A 25,048-nucleotide genomic window follows, 5' to 3' on the forward strand; every position below is an offset into this window, starting at 1 on the left:
CTGTCAGCAGACAGACATGCATATTCAAGATATTATATATAAAAATGAGAAGGCAAGTGATTTACAGAAGAAAAAAATAGCTTATCAGATGAGAAAAGCTGAGGAATAAAGACATTTTTATGTCAAAAAATCAGAGGGTGAAAAAGGAGTCAGCAAAAACAGTAAAGCATAGTTATTATTTCACTATCTGAGGGAAAATGAACTGAAAACTTGAGACTCTTCTAGGATAGCAAAAAAAGCTAGTCTGCACACCTTAAGATGTTTAAAAATAACAGTATGGGGGGAGGAGCCAAGATGGCAGCACCAGTAGAGCAGCGGAAATCTCCTCCCAAAACCATATATATTTTTGAAAATACAACAAATACAACTATCCCTAAAAGAGAGACCAGAAGATCCAGGACAACAGCCAGGCTACATCTAACACCTGTGAGAACCCAGCGCCTCATGAAGGGGGTAAGATACAAGCCACGGCCCAGCAGGACCCGAGTGCCTCTCACCCCAGCTCCCAGCGGGAGGAGAGGAGTTGGAGCGAGGAGGGAATGGGAGCCCAGGACTGCTAAATATCCAGCCCTAGCCATCCGCACCAGGAGCACAGACACACAGTGCGTGGTGTGCGGGATACTAGGGAAATGGGACAGTAAAACCTGTGAGCGGGTCCCTGCAGCTGGTGCCCCTGGGACAAAGAAAAGTGAGTGCTTTTTGAAAGTCCTAAAGGGACAGGGGCACCACAGCTGGATGGAAGCATCCCAGGAAACTCAGCCCAGCAGCTGGGAATCCTGGGGAACTCCAGGCGCCCTAACCCCTGGGCGGCAGCACAGCTCTGAGGCCCCTCAGAGCGATAAACAGCCTCCTGCCCGTTTCCCCTCCGACGCGGCTCCGCCATAGCAGAGCAGCAGCCTGAGAGTGGTCACACCCACAGCAACTGCGGAGCTTAACTCCACAGCGGCTGGGCAAGAATCAGACCCTGTTTGCACGCAGCTGCCCAGTAAAAGCCGCTAGAGGTCGCCGTTATCACAGAAGAGGAAGGCCACAAACTAGCAAGAAGGGACGTTCTCCCAGGCGACACACATGCCAGCTCCCCACAACTACCTCTATCGCCATGAAAAGGCAGAAGATTTTGATCCAGACCAAAATCACAGAGACAACCCCTGACATAAACAGCAGAGAGATAGACATAACCAATCTCCCTGAAAAAGAATTCAAAATAAAGGTCATAACCATGCTGATGGAGCTGCAGAGAAAAATGCAGGAGCTAACGGACAAATAGGGAGGGAGACTACAGAAATAAAACAATCTGGAAGGATTCAAAAGCAGAATGGATGAGATGCAAGAGGCCATTAATGGAATAGAAACCAGAGAACAAGAACGCATAGAAGCTGATGCACAGAGATAAAAGGATCTACAGGAATGAAGGAGGAGGAGGAATAAGAAGGGAAAGAAATGAAGAATCATCAGAGAGTGTTTATAATTGCTCAATAAGCAAGTTAAGTTAGACAGTAAGATAGTAAAGAAGCTAACCTTGAACCTTTGGTAACCATGAATGTAAAGCCTGCAATGGCAATAAGTACATATCTTTCAATAATCATGTAAATGGACTGAATGCACCAAAGACACAGAGTAATAGAATGGATAAAGAAGCAAAACCCATCTATATGCTGCTTACAAGAGGCTCACTTCAAACCCAAAGACATGCACAGACTAAAAGTCAAGGGATGGAAAAAGATATTTCATGCAAACAATAGGGAGAAAAAAGCAGGTGTTGCAGTACTAGTATCAGACAAAATAGACTTCAAAACAAAGAAAGTAACAAGAGATAAAGAAGGACATTACATAATGATAAAGGGCTCAGTCCAACAAGACGATATAACCATTATAAATATATATGCACCCAACACAGGAGCACCAGCATATGTGAAACAAATACTAACAGAACTAAAGGAGGAAATAAAATGCAATGCACTCATTCTAGGAGACTTAAACACACCACTCACTCCAAAGGACTGATCCACCAGACAGAAAATCAGGAAGGACACAGAGGCACTGAACAACACACTAGAACAGATGGACCTAATAGACATCTATAGAACTCTACATCCAAAAGCAACTGCATATATTCTTCTCAAGTGCACATGGAACATTCTCCAGAATAGACCACATACTAGGCCACATAAAGAGCCTCAGTAAATTCCAAAAGACTGAAATCCTACCAACCAACTTTTCAGACCACAAAGGTATAAAATTAGAAATAAATTGTACAAAGAAAGTAAAAAGGCTCACAAACACATGGAGGCTTAACAACATGTTCCTAAATAATCAATGGATCAATGACCAAATTAAAATAGAGATCAAGCAATATATGGAAACAAATGACAACAACAACACAAAGCCCCAACTTCTGTGGGATGCAGCGAAAGCAGTCTTAAGAGGAAAGTGTATAGCAATCCAGGCATATTTAAAGAAGGAAGAATAATCCTAAATGAATAGTCTAACATCACAATTATCAAAATTGGAAAAAGAAGAACAAATGAGGCCTAAAGTCAGCAGAAGGAGGGACATAATAAAGATCAGAGAAGAAATAAATAAAATTGAGAAGAATAAAACAATAGAAAAAAATCAATGAAACCATGAGTTGGTTCTTTGAGAAAATAAACAAAATAGATAAGCCTCCAGCCAGATTTATTAAGAGACAAAGAGAATTAACACACATCAACAGAATCAGAAATGAGAAAGGAAAATCACGATGGATCCCACAGAAATACAAAGAATTATTAGAGAATACTATGAAAACCTATATGCTCACAAGCAGGAAAACCTAGAAGAAATGGACAACTTCCTAGAAAAATACAACCTTCCAAGACTGCCCAAGGAAGAAACAGAAAATCTAAACAAACCAATTACCAGCAATGAAATTGATGTGGTAATCAAAAAACTACCCAAGAACAAAATCCCGGGGGCCAGATGGATTTACCTCAGAATTTTATCAGACATACAGAGAAGACATAATACCCATTCTCCTTAAAGTTTTCCAAAAAATAGAAGAGAAGGGAATACTCCCAAACTCATTCTATGAAGCCAGCATCACCCTAATACCAAAACCAGGCAAAGACTCCACCGAAAAAGAAAATTACAGACCAATAGCCCTGATGAACGTAGATACAAAAATACTCAACAAAATATTGGCAAACCGAATTCAAAAATACATCAAAAGGATCATATACCATGACCAAGTGGGATTCATCCCAGGGATGCAAGGATGGTACAACATCTGAAAATCCATCAACATCATCTACCACATCAACAAAAAGAAAGACAAAAACCACATGATCATCTCCATAGATGCTGAAAAAGCATTCAACAAAATTCAACATGCATTCATGATAAAAACTCTCAACAAAATGGGTATAGAGGGCAAGTACCTCAACATAATAAAGGCCATATATGATAAACCCACAGCCAACATCATACTGAACAGCGAGAAGCTGAAAGCTTTTCCTCTGAGATTGGGAACAAGACAGGGATGCCCACTCTCCCCACTGTCATTCAACATAGTACTAGAGGTCCTAGCCATGGCAATTAGACAAAACCAAGAAATAGAAGGAATCCAGATTGGTAAAGAAGAAGTTAAACTGTCACTATTTGCAGATGACATGATATTGTACATTAAAAACCCTAAAGACTCCACTCCAAAACTACTAGAACTAATATCGGAATCCAGCAAAGTTGCAGGATACAAAATTAACACACAGAAATCTGTGGCTTTCCTATACACTAACAATGAGCTAATAGAAAGAGAAATCAGGAAAACAATTCCATTCACAATTGCATCAAAAAGAATAAAATACCTAAGAATAAACCTAACCAAGGAAGTGAAAGACCTATACCCTGAAAACTATAAGACACTCTTAAGAGAAATTAAAGGGGACACTAACAAATGGAAACTCATCCCATGCTCTTGGTTAGGAATAATTAATATCGTCAAAATGGCCATCCTGCCCAAAGCAATATACAGACTTGATGCAATCCCTATCAAATAACCAACAGCATTCTTCAACAACCTGGAACAAATAGTTCAAAAATTCATATGGAAACACCAAAGACCCCAAATAGCCAAAGGAATCCTGAGAAGGAAGAATAAAGTGGGGGGGGATCTCGCTCCCCAACTTCAAGCTCTACTACAAAGCCACAGTAATCAAGACAATTTGGTACTGGCACAAGAAAAGAGCCACAGACCAGTGGAACAGAATAGACTGCAGACTTTAACCCAAACATATATGGTCAATTAATATACGATGAAGGAGCCATGGACATACAATGCGGAAATGACAGTCTCTTCAACAGACGGTGCTGGCAAAACTGGACAGCTACATGTAAGAGAGTGAAACTGGGTCACTGTCTAACCCCACACTCAAAAGTAAATTCGAAATGGATCAAAGACCTGAAAGTAAGTCATGAAACCATAAAACTCTTAGAAAAAAAACATAGGCAAAAATCTCTTGGACATAAACATAAGTGACTTCTTCATGAACATATCTCCCTGCGCAAGGAAAACAAAAGCAAAAATGAACAAGTGGGACTATATCAAGCTGAAAAGCTTCTGTACAGTAAAGGACACCATCAATAGAACAAAAAGGTACCCTACAGTATGGAAGAATATATTCACAAATGACAGATCCGATAAAGGGTTGACATCCAAAATATATAAAGAGCTCACACACCTCAACAAACAAAAAGCAAATAATCCAATTAAAAAATGGGCAGAGGAGCTGAACAGACAGTTCTCCAAAGAAGAAATTCAGATGGCCAACAGACACATGAAAAGATGCTCCACATCACTCGTCATCAGAAAACTGCAAATTAAAATCACAATGAGGTATCAGCTCACACCAGTAAGGATCACTACCATCCAAAAGACAAACAACAACAAATGTTGACAAGGTTGTGGAGAAAGGGGAACCCTCCTACACTGCTGGTGGGAATGTAAAAGTTCAACCATTGTGGAGAGCAGTATGGAGGTTCCTCAAGAAACCAAAAATAGAAATACCATTTGACCCAGGAATTCCACTTCTAGGAATTTACCCTAAGAATGCAGCAGCCCAGTTTGAAAAAGACAGATGCACCCCTATGCTTATCGCAGCATTATTTACAATAGCCAAGAATGTATTTACAATACAAGAAAGGGAAGCATCCTAAGTGTCCATCAGTAGATGAATGGATAAAGAAGATGTGGTACATATACATAAGAAGAAGACAATCCTACCATTTGTAACAACATGGATGGAGCTAGAGGGTATCATGCTCAGTGAAATAAGCCAGGCAGAGAAAGACAAGTACCAAATGATTTCACTCATATGTGGAGTATAAGAACAAAGGAAAACTGAAGGAACAAAACAGCAGCAGAATCATAGAACCCAAGAATGGACTAACAGTTACCAAAGGGAAAGGGACTAGGGAGGATGGGTGGGAAGGCAGAGATAAGGGCAGGGAAAAAGAAAGGGGACATTATGATTAGCATGCATAATGTGGGGGGCGACGGCATGGGGAGGGCAGTACAACACAGAGAAGACAAGTAGTGATTTTACAGCATCTTACTACGCTGATGGACAGTGACTGTAATGGAGTTTGTGGGGGGAACTTGGTGAAGGGGGGAGCCTAGTAAACATAATGTTCTTCATGTAATTGTACATTAATGATAACAAAATAAAAAAAATTAATAAATAAAATAAAAAATAACACTATGAATTCCAACAGCAAACCAATAAAAGTAAGCCTAAACATAACTGACTGGAAGAACATAGGATTCCTTGTAAAAAATGACACCTAACAAAGTCAAAGACTAGTATGAGCAGCAGTGCACCTCGGAATAACTTTCAGAAATTTGTTACAAATAAATGACACTCACCATCCCTGTCTTCATCATGAACATTTAAGTACAAATATTCCAATCCTCTTCCTTTCTTGTACTCCTCTATTCCTTGAAGTTTTCTTATTAAGCTTGTTTTTCCAGCTCCATCTTCACCTGTAAAAAAGGAAATACCTTTTATATCATAGTATGAATTATTTAAAGATGTCTTCTAATGCCAAGTGAAAACCTGAAATGGAACTAGCTTTCACCAAAAGGGTAATTTGACAGAAGCTAAGCAGTTAACTATAGAGATGAAGATGATGCAGACTGCACTTCCAGGGCTCTCTCCTGGTGTCTGGGCTGCTCTTGCCAAGTCCACTCTATACTGTTAGAAATGGCTTCCTCTCTGGGTATTTTTCAGGAAGCTCAACTCTGACGTCATCCCAGTTTAATCTACAAGGAACAAAAGATTCTCTCTACTGGATTTCAATCCTAAGAATCTTAGGTAAAGACTCATAACTGGCTCAGTTCGGGTCACGTGACCACTCCAGGCCACCCACAAAAGATGGATGGTCCATCAAAGCTGACTAGGACAGGGAACTGAGACTGTGTAGCCTCATGAATACCATGAAGCCATAAGAAATATGCAGCAAGGGAGAGGGATAGAAGTTGGGGGTAGTAAACTGGGCAAGAACAAGAATAGAGGGAATACAGAACGACAAAAAAACAACAACAGACTTCAAAAATATTAATAGCAACAAATCATGTGATTTAAATGGCACAAGTTTAAAAAGTTTAAAACTAGGCTAGCTATTCAATGTTTTGGTGAGGATTTTTTTATATTATTAGTTTATTTAAATACTACATATTACTGATTCATGGACTTATTTCATTAGCAATATCACATTAATAGTACTTCTAAAGGTGAGTTTTGGATCTAAGGACTTGTTCCTGGAGTTCTCTGAGAATTTGAAAATTGTCTTCATTTTCATGTTGCACTTTAAAAAAAATTATATGTCTCAGATCTTCTGAATGACCATTTTTATATCTAAATACTGTAGTAGGATTGCAGAATCCATTTCTGCACTGGTGTTTACAATCCTACTGGTGTCAAGCTGAGGCCAAATGATGCAGACAGAAGAGAAGAGAGGGGACACACAGGCATGCCACACTCAAAAGAAAATATCCCAGAGTGGTCAGTACTATATTCAATTATACTGGCCAGACTGGTTCTTTTTATGAGCCATTTTCCAACACTTCATAGCAGTTAAGTATAGCTTTAAATAGGCAATAAAGGATTTGTCATTAAATGAGTACTCCTTTTCTAGTACTATTTTTTGCAGCATGCTATTAAAATGTTCCATTGAACTAACAGATTGGGTTGAAAACAGTAACACCTATGACAATGCAATGACTCCCATGATGATCTATCATGCTTAAAATGGAAATGATCACATTAATCAGTGAAAAATAAAAAATATAAATACTTCTGTCTACTATGAAACCCAAAATTAGAACTTAATTTCAGCAAAACACCCTTTGTTATATTGATTGCTAATTTGAATTTTATCAGTACTATAGTTTATGGCACTTAATTTATAATTTATTTTGGTTCTATAGCTCAAGAACTATAAACAAAAAGAACTTAAAGAATTTATATCTAGTCATCTCAGTAGGCTTAACCATTACACATAATAAAAATAATTTAAACCACCATATGAGGAGATCTATAAAATCTTCTTTTTAAACAGTCTATTTATAGGCAGAACAGAGGATTTTTGGGTAAGTGAAATTACTCTGTATGATACCATAATGATAAATACATGCCAGTATACATTTGTCAATTCCATATGTGTAGCACCAAGAGTGAATGCTCATTTAACTATGATGGATCATTGATTACAGAAGTGTACCACTGTGTGAGGAGGTTGATAGTGGGGAAAGCTATACATGTGTGAGGACTGGGGATATTTGAAAACTCCTGGCACTTCCTGCTCAATTTTGCTGTGAACCTAAAACTGCTCTAAAAAACAAAGTTCATTAACTTAAAAAGGGAGTCTGAGTCTGTTCTAAACCTATAAAAAAGGAATCACAATTTGTCTTATGACAGGTTGCTTTCCTCAAAGGAGTCCTCTAAGCTAAGAGGACACCACTGTTTTTTGATTATCCCACAGAAACAATGTTACCTTCTACAAGCAAAAACTTAGTGCCGAGACTTATAATAGATGCTTAAGTCAATACAATATTCAAAAAGAATTTTCTAAAGTATGTACAGATCCATAAAAATGGGTAGCAATCGGATAAAACCTCATTTAATATGACCCAGGATTTATCTTCTCTTTAATCCCCACTTTAAATGTTAGAAAGTGAAGATACTTATAAAAAGGGGAAAAATATTTGATTATTTGATTTTAACTTGTTTTAATATTTCAAATGACTTAAATATAAAGGTTTCTGAATTAAAAATATAATCTGAAGTAAAAGAATAAAAACCATAATAATATTAGCTAGAAATAATCACTGATAATTTTTCTCTGATAGTGAGACTATAAGTGATTCTCTAACAAGTTTGTGTCTTCCTTTTAGATTATCTAATTCTCATTTTAAAGGCTTAGTAGGCTCAGAAGAGATTTTGAGCCTAAATTCATGAAAAGTAAAAAATATTACAAATCTTAAATACATATGCTCAGTTTTAAGTTCTTGCAGCTATCAGTAGAACAAGGGTGTTTCCTTTTTCTAAGGACTGAATACACTGGGTTTTCTCCCACTTACCGTGAGACCAAAGTTTATTCCTCTGAGTGAATGTTGTCCATCAACCTTTAGGGGTCTCAAAAATGTATCAGATTCATCTGAGAGTCTTGGTAGACCACACATTGCTGGGCCTCACCACCTGCGTTTCTGATTCTGTAAGTCTGGGGTGGGGCCCAAGATCTGCATTTCTAACAAGTTCCAAGTGCTGCTGGTCTAGGAACCACACTTTGAGAATCACTACATTAGACATTTTACTACACTAAGCCAAGCACTAGGAATACAAAGATCCATTTATTGAAGCTGCTGTAAACTGGAGAGGGAAAACAGAAGATAATTTCCAGATACTGTACTTAAGACTACACTAGAGATATGTAACAAACCAGGAAGCTAGGCCTAAGGGAAGATTCTGGTTTGGCCTGGAAGTCAGAAAGAGCTTTACAGAGAAAGTAGGTAACACTTTAACCAAATCTTATAGTTAATGAACCATGGAGATTTAGGCATTCCTGGAAGTAAGGAAAGCATATACTGAGCCCTGGAGGCAAAAACTGTCCTTCTAGAAAGGACAAATAATTTGAATGCATGAAATTTAGGACATGAGGGGGAAAGCAGCCAGAAGGTGAGAACAAATAGGGGACTCAGATCATGAAGGACATTTTACGCCAGGCAGAGATGGTTAGACTTTATCCTGAAGATAATGGGAGCCACTGGCAGTGCTGGGATATTTTACAAAGATTGTGTGACGTTGTAGAAGACTGACAAGGGTAAGTTTAGGAGTAAGGAGACTAGATAATAGACTATTATTGGAGGAGGCCTATTGAGAAATGAGGTAGGCCTGGACTAAGGTATTAGCAAGAAGGGTGGAGATAACTGTACTCAGATCTGATTTGGCAGGGAGCCGGCAGAGGGATGAGGAAGATGGAAGTCAAAGACTCTTCCTTGGCATAGCCTCAAGAACATCACCCTCTCCTATTCTAGCACTACCTCTAAGGTGCTTGGTTCTAAGTCTTCCTTGCAGGCTACAGTTCCCTCCCCACCCCACGTTTGTGTCCTCAGGGTCCCTTCCTCGGTCCTCTACTCTCCTCACTCTACGTAATTCCAGGAGAATCACCACGCACAACTTCAATACCACCTATCATCTGGTGACCCACAGACCTTCCAGCCTCAGCCTCTCCTGAATGGCTTTGTGGTCTCACTATTTGGATATCCCATAAATACTTCAAATTTGAATATGCACAGAAGCAATATCGTTATCTTGCCAACTTTCTCCAAAACACTCATGTAATTACTAACATGAGATTCCAACCTCAAGGTCTTTTTTCCTCTATCTAGAACATACTCTCTTCAGAAATGTCTGTGTTCCTGGCCTTCTTCCAACCTTCCCTCAAAATCACTTCCAGGCAGGCCACCCCTGACTACCTCATTTAAAATCCGAACCTCCAAACATTCCCATTCCTTCTTTTTTTACTTTTCTCCACTGAATTTACTAATCTGATACGTACTTTACTTGTCACTCTGTATACCCAAAAGCTCCAGAGGAGCAGGCATTTCTGTGTCTTGTTCACTGCTGCATCCCCAGCACCTACAAAGTGCCTGTGACTTAAGTGCCTATTAACTATGCTCCTTTCATGGAAAATTACACCTCCCACTGAGCAGCCACCAATAGATCTTGTCCCCAACAACAAAAAAAGTGCTGAAATATGAATATGAGTTTCACAAATCTCTGAATGAAGGATACTCTCCATATTTTGTCCTCTTAACCAACTTAGAGAGTATTTTGTATTCATGGGTTTGAAATGCAAAAACAAACTAAGAAGTTAGGACAGAAAAACGAATGAAATTTCAAGTCTGTCAACATGTGTCCATATAACAAAATTTAAAGGACACCAATTCAACATCCTGTGCCCATGTCCTAGTCCAAGAGAACCAGCAGTGGCTGCCACTTTCATCTCTCTAGGAGCAGCAGGAGCCGATATTCACGAAGTGCCTAATGTGTTCACTTAACCAACAGTAATCTAACACAACCACACCGGCAAGGAGGTGATGATTATCTCCCATGTGGCAGATGAGGATATTGGGGCTCAGAATTGCCAAAGTATCTTATCCAAAGGTTCACAGGTAGGAAATGGCAGAGCCAGGACCTGAATTCACATGAATTTAACTCCAAAGCGTACTCATCCCAATATACAACAGTGCTGCGATTCTAAGAGGTCATTAAAACAACACTGGGGGTTGGACTTTTTTCTTTTGCACTGTTTTGTATTTTGAAATTCTGTATTATGACTCAGAAAAGAAAAAGGGTTCCAGGAGCGACTGCTGTTTTCAGAAGAAAAAGAAAAATGATTTAATGGATTCTTTTCTGTAGGCTGCCTTTGGATCACTCATAAGTGGTTATGTTCCTATCCTGATTCTACCTGTAAAGATTGGGAATGAAGTTTGTCTTCCTATACTGGTAATTTCTGCTCTCCTATAATTTTAAATGATGATAGTCTCTCCTCTAATATTCAGCACCTTGAGGATTCATTGTAAGGTAAGCTTAACGTTATTTTGAAAAAGAGTAGACTCAAATAAATATAATAGGATAAATATGGTTGAAGGGTCCCCACCAGTAAGATGGCGAACTTCCGGCTTCTTTTCGGGGTCCTCGGTTCCCGCCGGCGCCACCTGAAGCCCAATCACCTCTCGCCCCCCTCCCAATCCCAGCACCTAGCCAACAGCCACCAGCCCCGTAGAAGTAACACCACAATCACCCTATGCCCTATCCTATATATCCCAGCACCTTTCCCTAATAAAGCGGAACTCTCCGGTAAATTGCTGTTGTGTGTCGCTCCTTTCCTTTCATTGGTGCCGAAACCCGGGAGACGGGACACCCCAACTGGGCCCCGTCTTCCCCCAACACCAGCAGCAGCTTGCCCTCGTCCTCTTTTTCCGGCGCTGGCTCATCACACTCACCACTCCTCTCTGGCCTTTAGGTAAGTCCCCGCCCCCCCCCTCCGGGGTGGGCCACTCTTCCCTGAGCTATCGCAGTGCCATTGACCGTGATCGTCCGGCAAGGCCCTGACGCTCGGGGACGAGGAGGGAACGCTCCCCGCCTCAGGCCTTCACGGCTGCGGCGGACCCTCAGGCCCCTCCTCCAAAAGCCATAAACCCCCACCTCAGCTGAGACTTTTTAAGCAAAACTTCCCCGGGGTGGGCCACTCTTCCCTGAGCTATCGCAGTGTCATTGACCGTGATCGTCCGGCAAGGCCCTGACGCTCGGGGACGAGGAGGGAACGCTCCCCGCCTCAGGCCTTCACGGCTGCGGCGGACCCTCAGGCCCCTCCTCCAAAAGCCATAAACCCCCACCTCAGCTGAGACTTTTTAAGCAAAACTTCCCCGGGGTGGGCCACTCTTCCCTGAGCTATCGCAGTGCCATTGACCGTGATCGTCCGGCAAGGCCCTGACGCTCGGGGACGAGGAGGGAACGCTCCCCGCCTCAGGCCTTCACGGCTGCGGCGGACCCTCAGGCCCCTCCCCCGACAGCCATAAATCCCTGCCTCAGGCCCTCACGGCTGCAGCGGACCCTCAGGCCCCTCCTCCAAAAGCCATAAACCCCCACCTCAGGCCTTCACAGCTGCAGCAGACTCTCAGCTCCCCCCCCCAACAGCCATAAATGAGGTGACTCCTTTGCGGATGAGAACGCTCCTTTTCCCGCTCCCTCCTCCTTCTGTTCCGTCCGCCGAAACCTGTTCGGCCCGCCGAAAACGCCTAGCGCTAGGTACCTCGTGACTCCGGCACTCTGCCTTCTTAGGGAAGTTTGGGTGACGACCCACACTTCCCAAGAAATTCCGACTTGTATACGAGTTTCCGCAGACCACCAAGGATCATCGGGGACGCCCTTTGTCTCCTTGTGGTCTGCCTCCAGTCCGAGGATCCCCGTTCGTCTTCCCCTGTTTGTCTCCTTCTCTGTCCTTTAGCCATTTTGTCTCCTTGTGGTCTGCCTCCAGTCTGAGGATCTCCGTTCGTCTTCCCCTGTTTGTCTCCTTCTCTGTCCTTTAGCCATGGGAGCCTCCTCATCCCTCCCTGAAAGTTCACCTCTTGAATGCCTGCTTAAGCATCTGGCTACCCTCTCCCTGACGCCTGATATAAAACCAAAACTTCTCCGTAAATATTGCTCCCAAGATTGGCCGACATACCCCCTAGACAATAACAACCAATGGCCCGCAGGGGGAACTCTTGATCCTAACATCACTCGCAATCTCTTTAACTACTGCCAGCGCCTGAAAAAATGGAAGGAGATTCCCTATATCGAAGCTTTTCGCCTCCTAGCTCAAAATCCCAGCCTCTGCACCACCTGCTCCCCGCCCCAAGTTCTCCTAGCCTGCAAGCCGTCTCCCTCCCCTCCACACACTCCCAGTCCCTCTTCAATTACCTTTGACCCGGCCGACGAGCCTCCGCCATACAGACTTCCCCCTTCAGCCCCTCCCCCTCCTACAACCCCTCCACCCTCCGCCGCCACTGCCGCCTCTTTCCCCATGGCAGAAGCCTCCCGTCCTCTCCCTTCCCCTTCTTCTCCTACAACAGCACCCCCCCCTTCCTCTACCGCCACCACCGCTGCCGCTTCCCCCGCAGCAGAAGCTTCCCATCCTCTCCCTTCCCCTTCTCCTTCTACAACAGCCTCTCCCCCTTCCTCTACCGCCGCCACCGCTGCCGCTTTCCCCGCGGCAGAAGCTTCCCATCCTCTCCCTTCCCCTTCTCCTTCTACAACAGCCTCTCCCCCTTCCTCTACCGCCGCCACCGCTCCCGCTTTCCCCGCCCCAGAGGCTTCCCATCCTCTCCCTTCCCCTTCTTCTCCTACAACAGCCCCTCCCCCTTCCTCTATCGCCGCCACCGCCTCCACCCCCGCAGAAGCCTCCCATCCTCTCCCTTCCCCCTCCTCCACCATCTCCTCCTGCACCTCACCACCTCCTCCTCTGTCCCCCTCACCTTCCCCCCTCCCGCAAATCAAGCCTGAGCCTTTCAGCCCCCCTCTAACTAAGTTCCAAGAGCCTCGTCCATTTTTGCCCCCTCAGATTCGGTCCCGAGAGCCTCCCAAAATTATCGCGGCTTTGCCCCCATTACCTGTTTCCCCTGCACAGACTGAGCCAGAACCCTTCAGTCTCCCTCAGACTCGGTCCCGAGGGCCTCCCAAAATTATCGCCCCGCTCCGGGAAGTAGCAGGATCCGAAGGCATCTTGCGTGTTCACGTCCCCTTCTCCTTAGGAGATTTAGCCCAACTAGAGAAACGCCTAGGTTCCTTTTCCACTGATCCCACGACCTACATCAGGGAGTTTCAATGGACCCTCCAGTCTTACAGCCTCACGCATCATGACATCTTCATGCTCCTGGCCAATACTCTCCTCCCTGAGGAGCGTAGACGAGCTTGGGACTTCGCCCAAATGCATGCTACCGAAACCCACAGGACTGACCCCACCTGTCCCCCTGGTCCCACTGCTGTCCCCGAACAAGACCCACACTGGGATTATAACACCGCTGTGGGTCTCCACTCTCGAGATATTTTTGCCTCCTGCTTAATAGCAGGTCTAAAAAAGGCAGCTCGTAAAGTAGTCAATTTTCAAAAGCTCCAAGACATAATTCAAAAGAGAGATGAAACCCCCTCCGAGTTCTTAGATAGACTCACTCAAGCCCTATTACAGTATACCAGCCTGGACCCAGAAACACCTGAAGGAAGACAGGTCCTTATGACATACTTCCTAGCTCAAAGCTACCCCGACATTAAAGCTAAACTCAAAAAGTTAGAACAGGGCCCCGCTACCCCACAGACTGAGATCCTAACAGTGGCCTTTAAAGTCTTCCATAACCGGGAGGAGGAGAAAGAACGCCGTAAACAAAAAGCTGATCAGGCCAATTTCCAGATGTTGGCCCAGCTGATAAAACCACAACCTGGGCGCCCCTCTACAGACAAGCCCCCCCAAGGAGCTTGTTTCAAGTGCGGAAAAGAGGGACATTGGTCAAGGGCGTGCCCCTCCCCCAGATCTCCTACCACCCCATGCCCCAGATGCCACAAAAAGGGCCACTGGGGGTCTGATTGCCCAACCACCCGAAGGGGAGGCTGGACGAACAACCCCCATCCTAAGCCCACCGTAGTGGGGCTGGCAGAAGAAGATTGACGGGGCCCGGGGGCTTCTCGCCCGACCATTTCCATCACCAAACAGGAGCCCAGGGTTACTTTAACAGTAGACGGTCGCCCCATCTCCTTCCTCCTAGATACAGGAGCCACCTTCTCAGTCTTGCGAGAATACCGGGGCCCTACCACGCCAGCCATTACTCCTATAGTCGGGGTAGGAGGTAAACAGATTTTCCCATTAAAAACCCCCCCCCTTTTATGCACAATCCTAGACAGTCCCATACCTTTCTCCCACTCCTTCCTAGTTATGCCCCAGTGTCCCATCCCCTTACTAGGACGGGACATCCTTTCCCTCCTCCACGTTTCCATAACTATATCCAATCCCACAGCCCCCAGTACTCCCTTTCTGATGGCCCTCATAGCCGACAGCCCCCCTCTACCCAATGAAAGCTCCAGTTCTGCCCTTATACACCCTGTAAATCCCAAAGTTTGGGACATTACAAGCCCCTCCATGGCCCTATGTCCCCCTGCCTCTATCAAATTACGTGAACCCTCTCAGTATATCTGTCAGGCCCAATACCCCCTAACCACTTCAGCCCTCATAGGCCTCCAACCCATCATTCAAGATCTCTTAAACAAAAACTACCTCAGACCCACTCACTCCCCATTTAATACCCCCATATTAGCTGTTAAAAAAAACAACGGATCTTTCCGCCTTGTCCAAGACCTTCGCCTCATCAACATAGCCGTTGTCCCTATCCATCCCTTAGTTCCAAATCCATACACCCTTTTATCGCAGATCCCTGCTTCTGCATCCCACTTCTCAGTCCTAGATCTCAAGGACGCATTTTTTTCTATTCCCCTAGACCCCTCCTCCCAAGATTTTTTTGCCTTCACCTGGACGGACCCATACACCAGACATTCTGTTCAGCTTACTTGGACAGTTTTACCACAAGGCTTCCGAGATAGTCCCCATATTTTTGGACAAGTCCTAGCTCAAGACCTCAAACAGTTTCACCATGATCACCCCGAGTCCACTTTATTACAATATGTAGATGATCTTCTGCTCTGCAGTCCCTCGTGGGAACAGTCTCAACTTGACACTGCGTCTCTACTTAACCTTCTAGCTTCCAGAGGTTACCGAGTATCCCCTGCCAAAGCTCAAATCTCTTCCCCTTCTGTCACTTACCTTGGATTCCTTCTGTCTCAGCAAAGAAAGTCCATTACCTTAGACAGAAAACGACTCCTCTCTGACCTGCCCGTTCCCAAAACCAAGACAGAAATCCTTTCCTTTCTAGGCTTGGCTGGGTATTTTAGAGCGTGGATCCCTAACTTCTCCCTGTTGGCAAGACCCCTATACGACCTCAGCAAGGGCCCCCCTGAAGAACCATTATCATCCTCACCCCGACACTCCTTCATTAAGCTCCGTCAAGCCCTTGTAAAAGCTCCAGCTCTCCATCTCCCTGATTTGTCAAAACCCTTCTCATTATACATTCATGAGAGGTCCAGTCAAGCTCTAGGAGTCCTAGGCCAATATTATGGCCCATCCTTTGCCCCAGTAGCTTATCTCTCCAAGCAATTAGACCCCACAGTTCGGGGATGGGCCCCCTGCCTACGGGCATTAGCCGCTGGACAGCTCTTGCAGAAAGAAGCTCATAAACTAACATTCGGAGCGCCACTTACCATTCTGTCCCCACATCACCTAAAAGATCTCTTAACCTACAAAAGTTTACAGACTCTCCCCCCCTCCAGACTCCTCACCTTACTGTCCTCTTTCCTCCAAAATCCAAACATTTCTTTCCTCCCCTGCCCGCCCCTAAATCCGGCCACTCTTCTTCCTCTACCCTGCTCTCCTCATACTCCCTCGCATGATTGCCTAGAAGCCCTTCACAACTTCCTTCCATGCCACTCCACGATCTCCGAAGGAGCCCTCTCACACTCCGACCTCATCTGGTTTACTGATGGGTCCTCCTTTAAACATGAGGGCATCCACTACTCAGGATATGCAGTAGTCTCCCTCGAAGATGTCATTGAAGCACGAGCCCTACCCCCTGGTACAACCAATCAGCAGGCTGAACTCATTGCAGCCACCAGAGCTTGCACTCTGGCCCGGGACATGTCTCTCACATTGTACACTGACTCCAAGTACGTATTCCACATTCTCTTGTCCCACGCGGCAGTATGGAAAGAACGAGGCCTCCTCACCACAAAAGGGAATTCCATAACTAATTCAGCCTTAATTACTAAACTTTTAGAGGCTTCACAACTCCCACACCGACTAGGCATAGTCCACTGCAAATCACATCAAAAAGATGACTCCCCCATTGCAAGAGGTAACAACAAGGCCGACAGAGTAGCCCGGTCAGTTGCCCTATCAGAAAACGCACCAGGGAACAATCCGTCTGCCCTTGCAGTTTTAGCCTTATCACAAGATGCCCTCTGCTCTCAGGACAAAGAGTCTCTCTTCCGCCTCTTACATGACCTGTTCCACCCCAGCCCCCAATCCTTAATCCATTTTTTACAATCTTTTTTTCCTCTCTCTCCTGAAGACAAAACCCTACTTAACCAAATAACCTGCAAGTGCACCATCTGCCAACGCACTAACCCTAATACCCCCCTCAAAGCCCGACCCTTCCCGGCTCATCAAGCAAGGGGTAATGTCCCCGCTGCAGATTGGCAAATAGACTTCACTAACATGCCCCCTGTACGATGCACCAGATACCTACTCGTGCTAGTAGATACATTTTCAGGATGGGTTGAAGCTTTCCCCACCACTAACAAACGAGCATCCGTAGTTGCCTCTATCCTCCTCACCCAGATCTTTCCTAGGTTCGGGATGCCCACTTCCCTCCAATCAGATAACGGCCCTGAGTTCACTGCCCAAATTATCCAGAACCTCTCCAAGTCGCTCTCGCTCCCCTGGCATTTACATTGTCCTTATCGACCACAAGCTTCAGGAAAAGTAGAAAGAGCCAATAGGACTCTAAAAGACATCCTGACCAAACTATCTCTAGAACTACACCTTGACTGGGTTCGCTTACTTCCCTTAGCTCTACTCCGCATTCGAGCCCTCCCAAAGAAACCTTCCTTCTTGTCACCCTTTGAGATCATGTACGGCCGCCCGATTCTACCCCCGGGGCTCCCTTCCCACAAAGGACCAATTCCTCCCAATATAGCCCTTCCACTACTCTCTCTCCTCCGCACTGAATTGTGGAAATATCAAGATTGGCTCCTTCCTGATCCATCCGCCTCCCAAAATCCTCCTGTCTTACAGCCCGGCCAACTAGTGTTTTATAAGCCACCAGAGGATCAGCCCTCTCTCACCCCGAAATGGGAAGGTCCACACCCAGTTATTCTCTGCACCCCCTCGGCTGCCAAGCTCTCACTGCCTGATAACTCTGTCACCCCTTGGATTCATATCTCCAGGTTGAAACCAAATACCCAAGACTCACCTTCTCTGGACACCCAAGACCCATCAGTCACAATCCAGAGTCCTTCGGACACAGCCCAAGACGCTGTCTACTCTACCACGCCTCATCCCTCTGATCCCTTGAAGCTCCGCATCTCCCGTGCACCCTCTTTGCCATCCATACCTGAATCATGACTTTTTCCTCCTTTACTGCTCTCTCGCTTTTTTCCCTCATTCCTATTGTCTTCCCTGCCGCCCCATCCTCCTTTGTATGGCGATTCAAAGTCAAGCAGACTTACACACAGCATCAAACAAAAGTTACTGCCCTCATTGCCACATCAGACTGCCCTCTGAAAGGCTGCTCTGAGCCTTTGTACCTCCACTTTCCTCCCTCCACTGAAGTATTCATTTACAGCTACCTTTATTCTCCCTACCTCTGCTTCCTCTATGACCAAAGACAAGCCTATTGTAGGCGATGGCCAGACACCTACGGGGGATGCCCCTACTGGTCTTGCACCATTCACTACATGGGTGACTTCCAGTACCCACAGTATTACTCCTCCAACCGTTTCATGAAATATCCCAACGGCTCATTCTCCTTATCAATCCCAGATCCCTGGGACTCTCGATGGGCTGCTGGAGTAACAGCCTCAGTTTACTACAAGGGGTCTTCGACCCCCCACGGTACCCTTCATATCTCTCGAGAGTATGTTCCCTCTCGCTCCCAGATCTCTCAAGTTGCATCAGATATCAGACATTCCGAAAAGGTCATTATCCAAACTCTTGACGGCGCCTCTTCATCTTATTCCTCCTACTCTTGGTTACAGCTCATTCAAGACACCACCATCTTTCTCAACCACACCCTCAACACCGCCAATTGTTTCTTGTGCGCATCACTACAGCGCCCACTGCTGGCTGCCGTGCCCCTTAATATTTCCAACTACTCCTTCCATGCAGAAGGACAACACCTCCGTCCCCTGGCAGACATACCCCTATGGGAGCCAGAATACCCAGATAATCTCACCATCCACCACTGTGTAGGCCCAACTCCACCCCCCTCCAGTGCACTTCACTGCCTCTCTATCTACACCCCTACCTCCGGCTCCAAGACTTTTACACAACCGGGACACTTCTTTTGGTGTAATGGCAGCCTTTTCAACTCACTGCCTCTCAATTCCGATACACCCTGCATTCTCGTCACCCTAATCCCACAGCTTACACTTTACAGCATGGCAGAATTCCTTGAGCTCCAACCTCCCTTGCACTCGCGCACAAAAAGGGCTGCTTTCCTTCCCATCATGGTCGGTATCTCTTTAATCACCTCAGCCATTGGGGTGGGGTTTTCAGGAGGAGCCTTGGGTCACTCTCTATGGGCAGTTAGAGATCTCGACGCCAAACTTGAGGGAGCCCTGGCATCCACTGCCGATTCCCTAGCCTCTCTCCAAAGACAAGTCACTTCGCTAGCTAAAGTCACCCTTCAAAACCGGCGGGCCCTAGATCTGCTTACAGCCGAGAAGGGTGGCACCTGCGTCTTCCTCCAGGAAGAGTGCTGCTATTACATCAACGAATCCGGCATTGTAGAAACTGACATCACCAAACTCACTGACCTTGCCTCCAGCCTCCACTCTGCTTCCAATTCCAACCCATTCTCGTCAATACTAACAAACCCCCTCCTCACCTGGCTCTGGCCCATTGCAGGCCCCATAATAGTCATTCTTCTTGTCTGTCTCTTCTTACCCTGTATAATAAAGTTCATCAAATCCCAAGTCGGGAAAATCTCTAATCAAGCTTTCAACCAGCTTTTACTCAGGAACTACCAGCTTCTGGCCACGGAAGACCCCTCACCCTCACGTGACCTCCTCACCACATGCTGAGATGGACCCCTCTCTCCGCTGGAAACTGTTCCTGGAAACAATGGCCGCAGACGCCTGGCTCCTGACACCCATATCCTCTTGGCACCATTGGAATCAACAGGTCCTCAACCTATGGTTACAGGGAACCTTCATTGATTTCCAACCTGAAGAAGTCCACATCTACTCATCCTTACTGTGGGGAGTCCTGTCAACCCTTTCCTCCCAATCCTCAAACCCTCACTCCCTTCTCCGCCCCTGTTCAGCAGGAAGCAGTCAGAAAGAAAGCAACGCCCACAAACCCATAGAGGAGAAAGGGGGGAATGAAGGGTCCCCACCAGTAAGATGGCGAACTTCCGGCTTCTTTTCGGGGTCCTCGGTTCCCGCCGGCGCCACCTGAAGCCCAATCACCTCTCGCCCCCCTCCCAATCCCAGCACCTAGCCAACAGCCACCAGCCCCGTAGAAGTAACACCACAATCACCCTATGCCCCATCCTATATATCCCAGCACCTTTCCCTAATAAAGCGGAACTCTCCGGTAAATTGCTGTTGTGTGTCGCTCCTTTCCTTTCAATGGTTGTTAGAGATTTTTTTTCTACCCTGTGATTTAAAATTTTCTCACTTCTGGTAACAAAAGTGTCCACATTGAGAATAAAGAACATTTCATAAGCACACACCGGCTATAAGGAACTCTAATGAAATCCTTTCTACTTACAGATGATGAAACTGAGGTCAGGCCAGTCACAAAGACTGTGGGAGCATGGCCATAATCCAAGCTTCTCAAGAGAGCCCAAACCAACCTCCTCAAGAACTACTCCCCTTTCTTCTCAGGAGAAAATGGAATGAGAGGGGAAAAGAAAAGAGTACCTTATTCCCAAGAATACCCCAACACCTATCAGGGCTTGGCACAGAGAAGATCCTCAAGATGTCTATAGAAGTACTTTGCTTACTGAAACAAGAGCATTTAGGGAACAGAATTTCTGTCAACTACTCTTCTCCTCTTCAACTTTACTGACATCTGGAATTCACAGCTAGTTGAAAACTGATGATATTTTATAGATATTTTAAGTCTATTTCTTCTTTTCATAAGTCTTGGGCTCAATTATAATAACCATTTTCTGTAGTTGTCACTTTTTTTGCACCTAGAAGGACTCTGACATGACTGTCTTGAGGGCAAATGTAGACACCTGAAAAATGTTAGAGTAGGTGGATAGCCAGACATGAGCAGGGAGGAGGTTGGGGCCTTTGGCCAGTGTTTACATTCAGTTTGATGCCTGTTTACGTTCTAAACATGCTGCATAAACTGTTCTTTTGGAATGTGGGGAGTGAGGGTATAGATATTTGACCTGCTAAAACTGACTGGTTCCAACATGGAGGAGAGGTTGACCCTGACTTCATCTCAAAATCAGTATAGTAATGAGCATATACAGTAAATGCTCATTAGCATACTAACAATAACACCCCTTGGCACCATGACAGCTCTGAGGCAGACAATCTAAGGACAAAAAGAGGGTGTCACCCTATTTCCCAGAAATTCCCTTCCCATTCCCAGAAAGCCTCACCTATCCTGATGAATATTCCACCCCCCTCTTAAATTCCAGCTATAAGACCACCCAACCCAAGCCCCATCGTGCTGCACCTCTGGAGCACACTCACACTCCCTCCTCGAGTGTGTACTTTGCTTTACTAAACTGCTCTGCTTGAACCTGATCGACCTGCTCATTAATTCTTTCTTGATCAGTCACAAACTCTCTCCCTGATTGAGCTCTCATGTAGCACACAAGGAGATCTCCACCGACTGGATTTCCTTACAACAAATAAATCTAGTTCATAAAAGGCCTAAAAAGGCAAATGAAAATATATTCTACTTTAAAAAATCTCATTTATTATCTACTATTTTCAGGAATCTTACCTGAGGAATTTGTAAAGATGTAGTCTGCTCTAGAGTTATACACATCTTCCAATCACACTATTTGTTAGACTGTTTTTTTTCTCTCTTTATGTCTTCAGGAGTTTGGTCCATGGCCTCCTCCCAGTTCTCTTCTCCTCACTATATAAACCTACCACTCAAAAGTGAACATTCACTAATTCATACCACACTCCAATCCATTCCCCATCCTGCAGCGAAGCAATCTTCCTAAAACATCTGAACATGCTACTCTCCCTTCCTGAAACTCTTCAGGGGATTCTGGTTAATGTATGCATGCTGAAGTTTTCCAGGGAAGTATACTGATATCTGCAACTAACTTTGAAATGCATAACAACAAAGGGTCATAATGGGACACTTAGATGAAAAAACAAATACATACAGTTAAATGTTAATGATTAAACCTATGTTTGCATATGTGAATATTAACTGTAAAATTCCTTCACTTTTCTGTATGTTTGTTTACTTTCGTAAAATGTCAGAAAAACCCCTTCAGGATCTTCCTGCTGCTCTTGGGTAAAAGCCAAAAGGTAAAGGCTACTGTTCCGTACACAGGCCCCCTGGCCTTTCCTGCCTATCTCTCTTCATGTCCCACCATCCACATGCTAGGCTCCACCATTCACAACTTCTTCAGTGTAGCACAGCAGCACCCCAACAACAAATCGTCACACATACCACCACTTTCTTTCTGGAATATTCTCTGTTCCCCTCACCACACCTGGGAGAACCCTAGCTTATCCTTCATGTCTCAAATTAGTATCCTCTATGAAGCTTCTTTGACTCAACATATGTAGTTAAGTGCCATCCTTTGTACTCCCCACAACATACCATACTCTCAAGATACTTCACTGCAGTGTCAGCTTCAGTAGACTGTGTGTTTCCTTCAACAGACTGTGTCAAGTGTGTCCCCTTCACTCAGCAAGTATTCTTTGGGAAGTTCTCTTAATAGCATAAGTAAGATACAAAGTCCTGGCTTTTAAGGTGCTTACAGGTGAGAAATTATCCTATTCTTAACAGGCACTGTCCCTGCTTGCTCACCAAAACTAGAAACCACATTTTCTTCGTTGCATCAGGCTGCTATAACAAAAACACCACAGGCTGGGTGGCTTTTGAACAATAGACATTTATTTCTCACAGTTCTGGAGGCTGGGAAGTCCAAGACCAAGACACTGTCATACTGGAGTCTACAAGGGCTCACTTCCTGGTTTGTGGACATCTGTTTAACATGGAAGAAGGGCAAAAGAGCTCGGAGGGCTCTTTTCTAAAAGCTCTAGCCCCCTTCATGAGGGCTCCACCCTCAGGACCTGATCATCTACCAAAGACCCCCCCCAACTCTTAATGCCATCACATTGGGGGTTAGCTTTCAACATATGAAATTGGGGGGGTACAGATTCACTCATTAACACTCATCCTATACATAGAAGATCCTTTAGCAACACTCAAATCTCTTAATCACAACTGCAGTCTCTATTTTCATAACTATACCTCTCTTGTAATTGCTTGTCGTGGGCCTTTATCAGTCTATTAAAATAATTAATCATTCATATCTACATACTCAAGTGGCTACCTCTCATCAACAATAGGCTAATTAATAGTGTAAGCTCATAATATATACCTCATTCACTAAATTCAGAAAAACTTTCTAGTCATTGGACTGAGTTATCGGTACTCAGCTGACTTGCCACAGCCACGTCGAACAATGCTTGAGGCTGCTAACAAAATCCATTATGAACCCTCTCTCTTTGAACAATTGCACAATTAGAAAGATTAAAATGTTAAAACTCAGGGTACCTGTATTTGGCATTGGTAGCCATTTAAAAATCATCCTTAATGGCCATATGTGAGAGTCAAAAGTCACTAAATTCCAAGTTAATTTTGGAAAAGAAAACAGAGCCCAATAATTTGCGGAGTAAAATGAAATAACTACATATGTACTTCATTAAAGGCAATTAACATACTGTTAAAGTGGCAAGTAGGATAAGGGGGCCTGTGTGGCTTCAAACCCTATGCAATCTACAGATTCAATGCAATTCCTATCAAAATTTCAATGGCATTTTCACGGACACAGAACAAACACTCCTGAAATTTGCATGGATCCACAAAAGATCCCCAATAGCCAAATCAATCTTGAGAAAGAATAAATCTAGAGGCATCACACTCCCTGATTTTAAACCCTGTTACAAAGTTATAGTAACCAAAACAGTACGGTACTGGCATAAAAACACACACATAGATCCCAGAAATAAACCCACACTTACGTGGTCAATTGATTTATGACAAAGGAGCCACGAACACATACTAGGGAAAAGACAGTCTCTTCAATCAACTGTATTGGGAAGGATAGCCACATGCCAAAGATTGAAACTGGACTACTATCTTATACAACACACAAAATTAATTCAAAATGGATTAAAGACATGAAAGTAAGACCTGAAATCCATAAACTTCTGGAAGAAAACATAGGTGGTAAGTTCCTTGACACAGGTGCTTATTAAATCTGATAACAAAAGTAAAAGTAACAACAATAAAAATAAATAAGAGGGACTAAACAAACAACTTTTGTTAAGTAAAGTAAATCATCAACAAAATAAAAAGGAAACCTACTAAATGGGATAAAATAATTGCAAATCATATATTTGATAAGGAGTTAAAAGGGGTTAATGACTAAAATATATAAAGAATTCATACAACTCAGTGGCAAAAAGCCAAACAATCCAATTAAAAAATGGACAGAAAATCTGAACATTTTTTTCACAGACAACATATGGAGGACCGACAGGCACATGAAAAGATGCTGAACATCACGATCATCAGGGAAATGCAACTCAAAATCCCAATGAGATACCACCTCACACCTGTTAGAATGCCTATTATCAAAAAGTCAGGAAACAACAAGTATTGTCAAGGATATGGAGAAAAGGGAACCCCTGTGCATGGTTGCTAGGAATGTAAGCTGCTACAGCCACTGTGGAAAACAGTATGGAGATTCCTCAAAAAATTAAAAATAGAAATAATACATGGCCCAGCAATTCCACCCATGGGTATTTATATGAAGAAAATGAAAACATTAACTCAAAAAGATATTTGCACCCCCATGTTCACTTAAGTATTATTTACAATAGCCAAGATATGGAAGCAACCTAAGTGTCCACTGATGGGTAAAACC

General features: G+C 44.3%; 1 protein-coding gene across 1 annotated transcript in view; it reads right to left on the minus strand.

Moving 5' to 3' along the window:
• DYNC1LI1 (dynein cytoplasmic 1 light intermediate chain 1) overlaps positions 1 to 25,048 on the minus strand; it is a 52,565-nt gene that overhangs the window by 17,761 nt on the left and 9,756 nt on the right. The window contains exon 3 of the mRNA XM_037008636.2: positions 5,900 to 6,016. Within this exon, the coding sequence (XP_036864531.1) occupies positions 5,900 to 6,016 (117 nt within the window). The remainder of the gene's footprint in view (positions 1 to 5,899; positions 6,017 to 25,048) is intronic.

The sequence above is a fragment of the Manis javanica genome, chromosome 15, assembly GCF_040802235.1.
Source record: "Manis javanica isolate MJ-LG chromosome 15, MJ_LKY, whole genome shotgun sequence".
NCBI classification, from domain to species: Eukaryota; Metazoa; Chordata; class Mammalia; order Pholidota; family Manidae; genus Manis; species Manis javanica.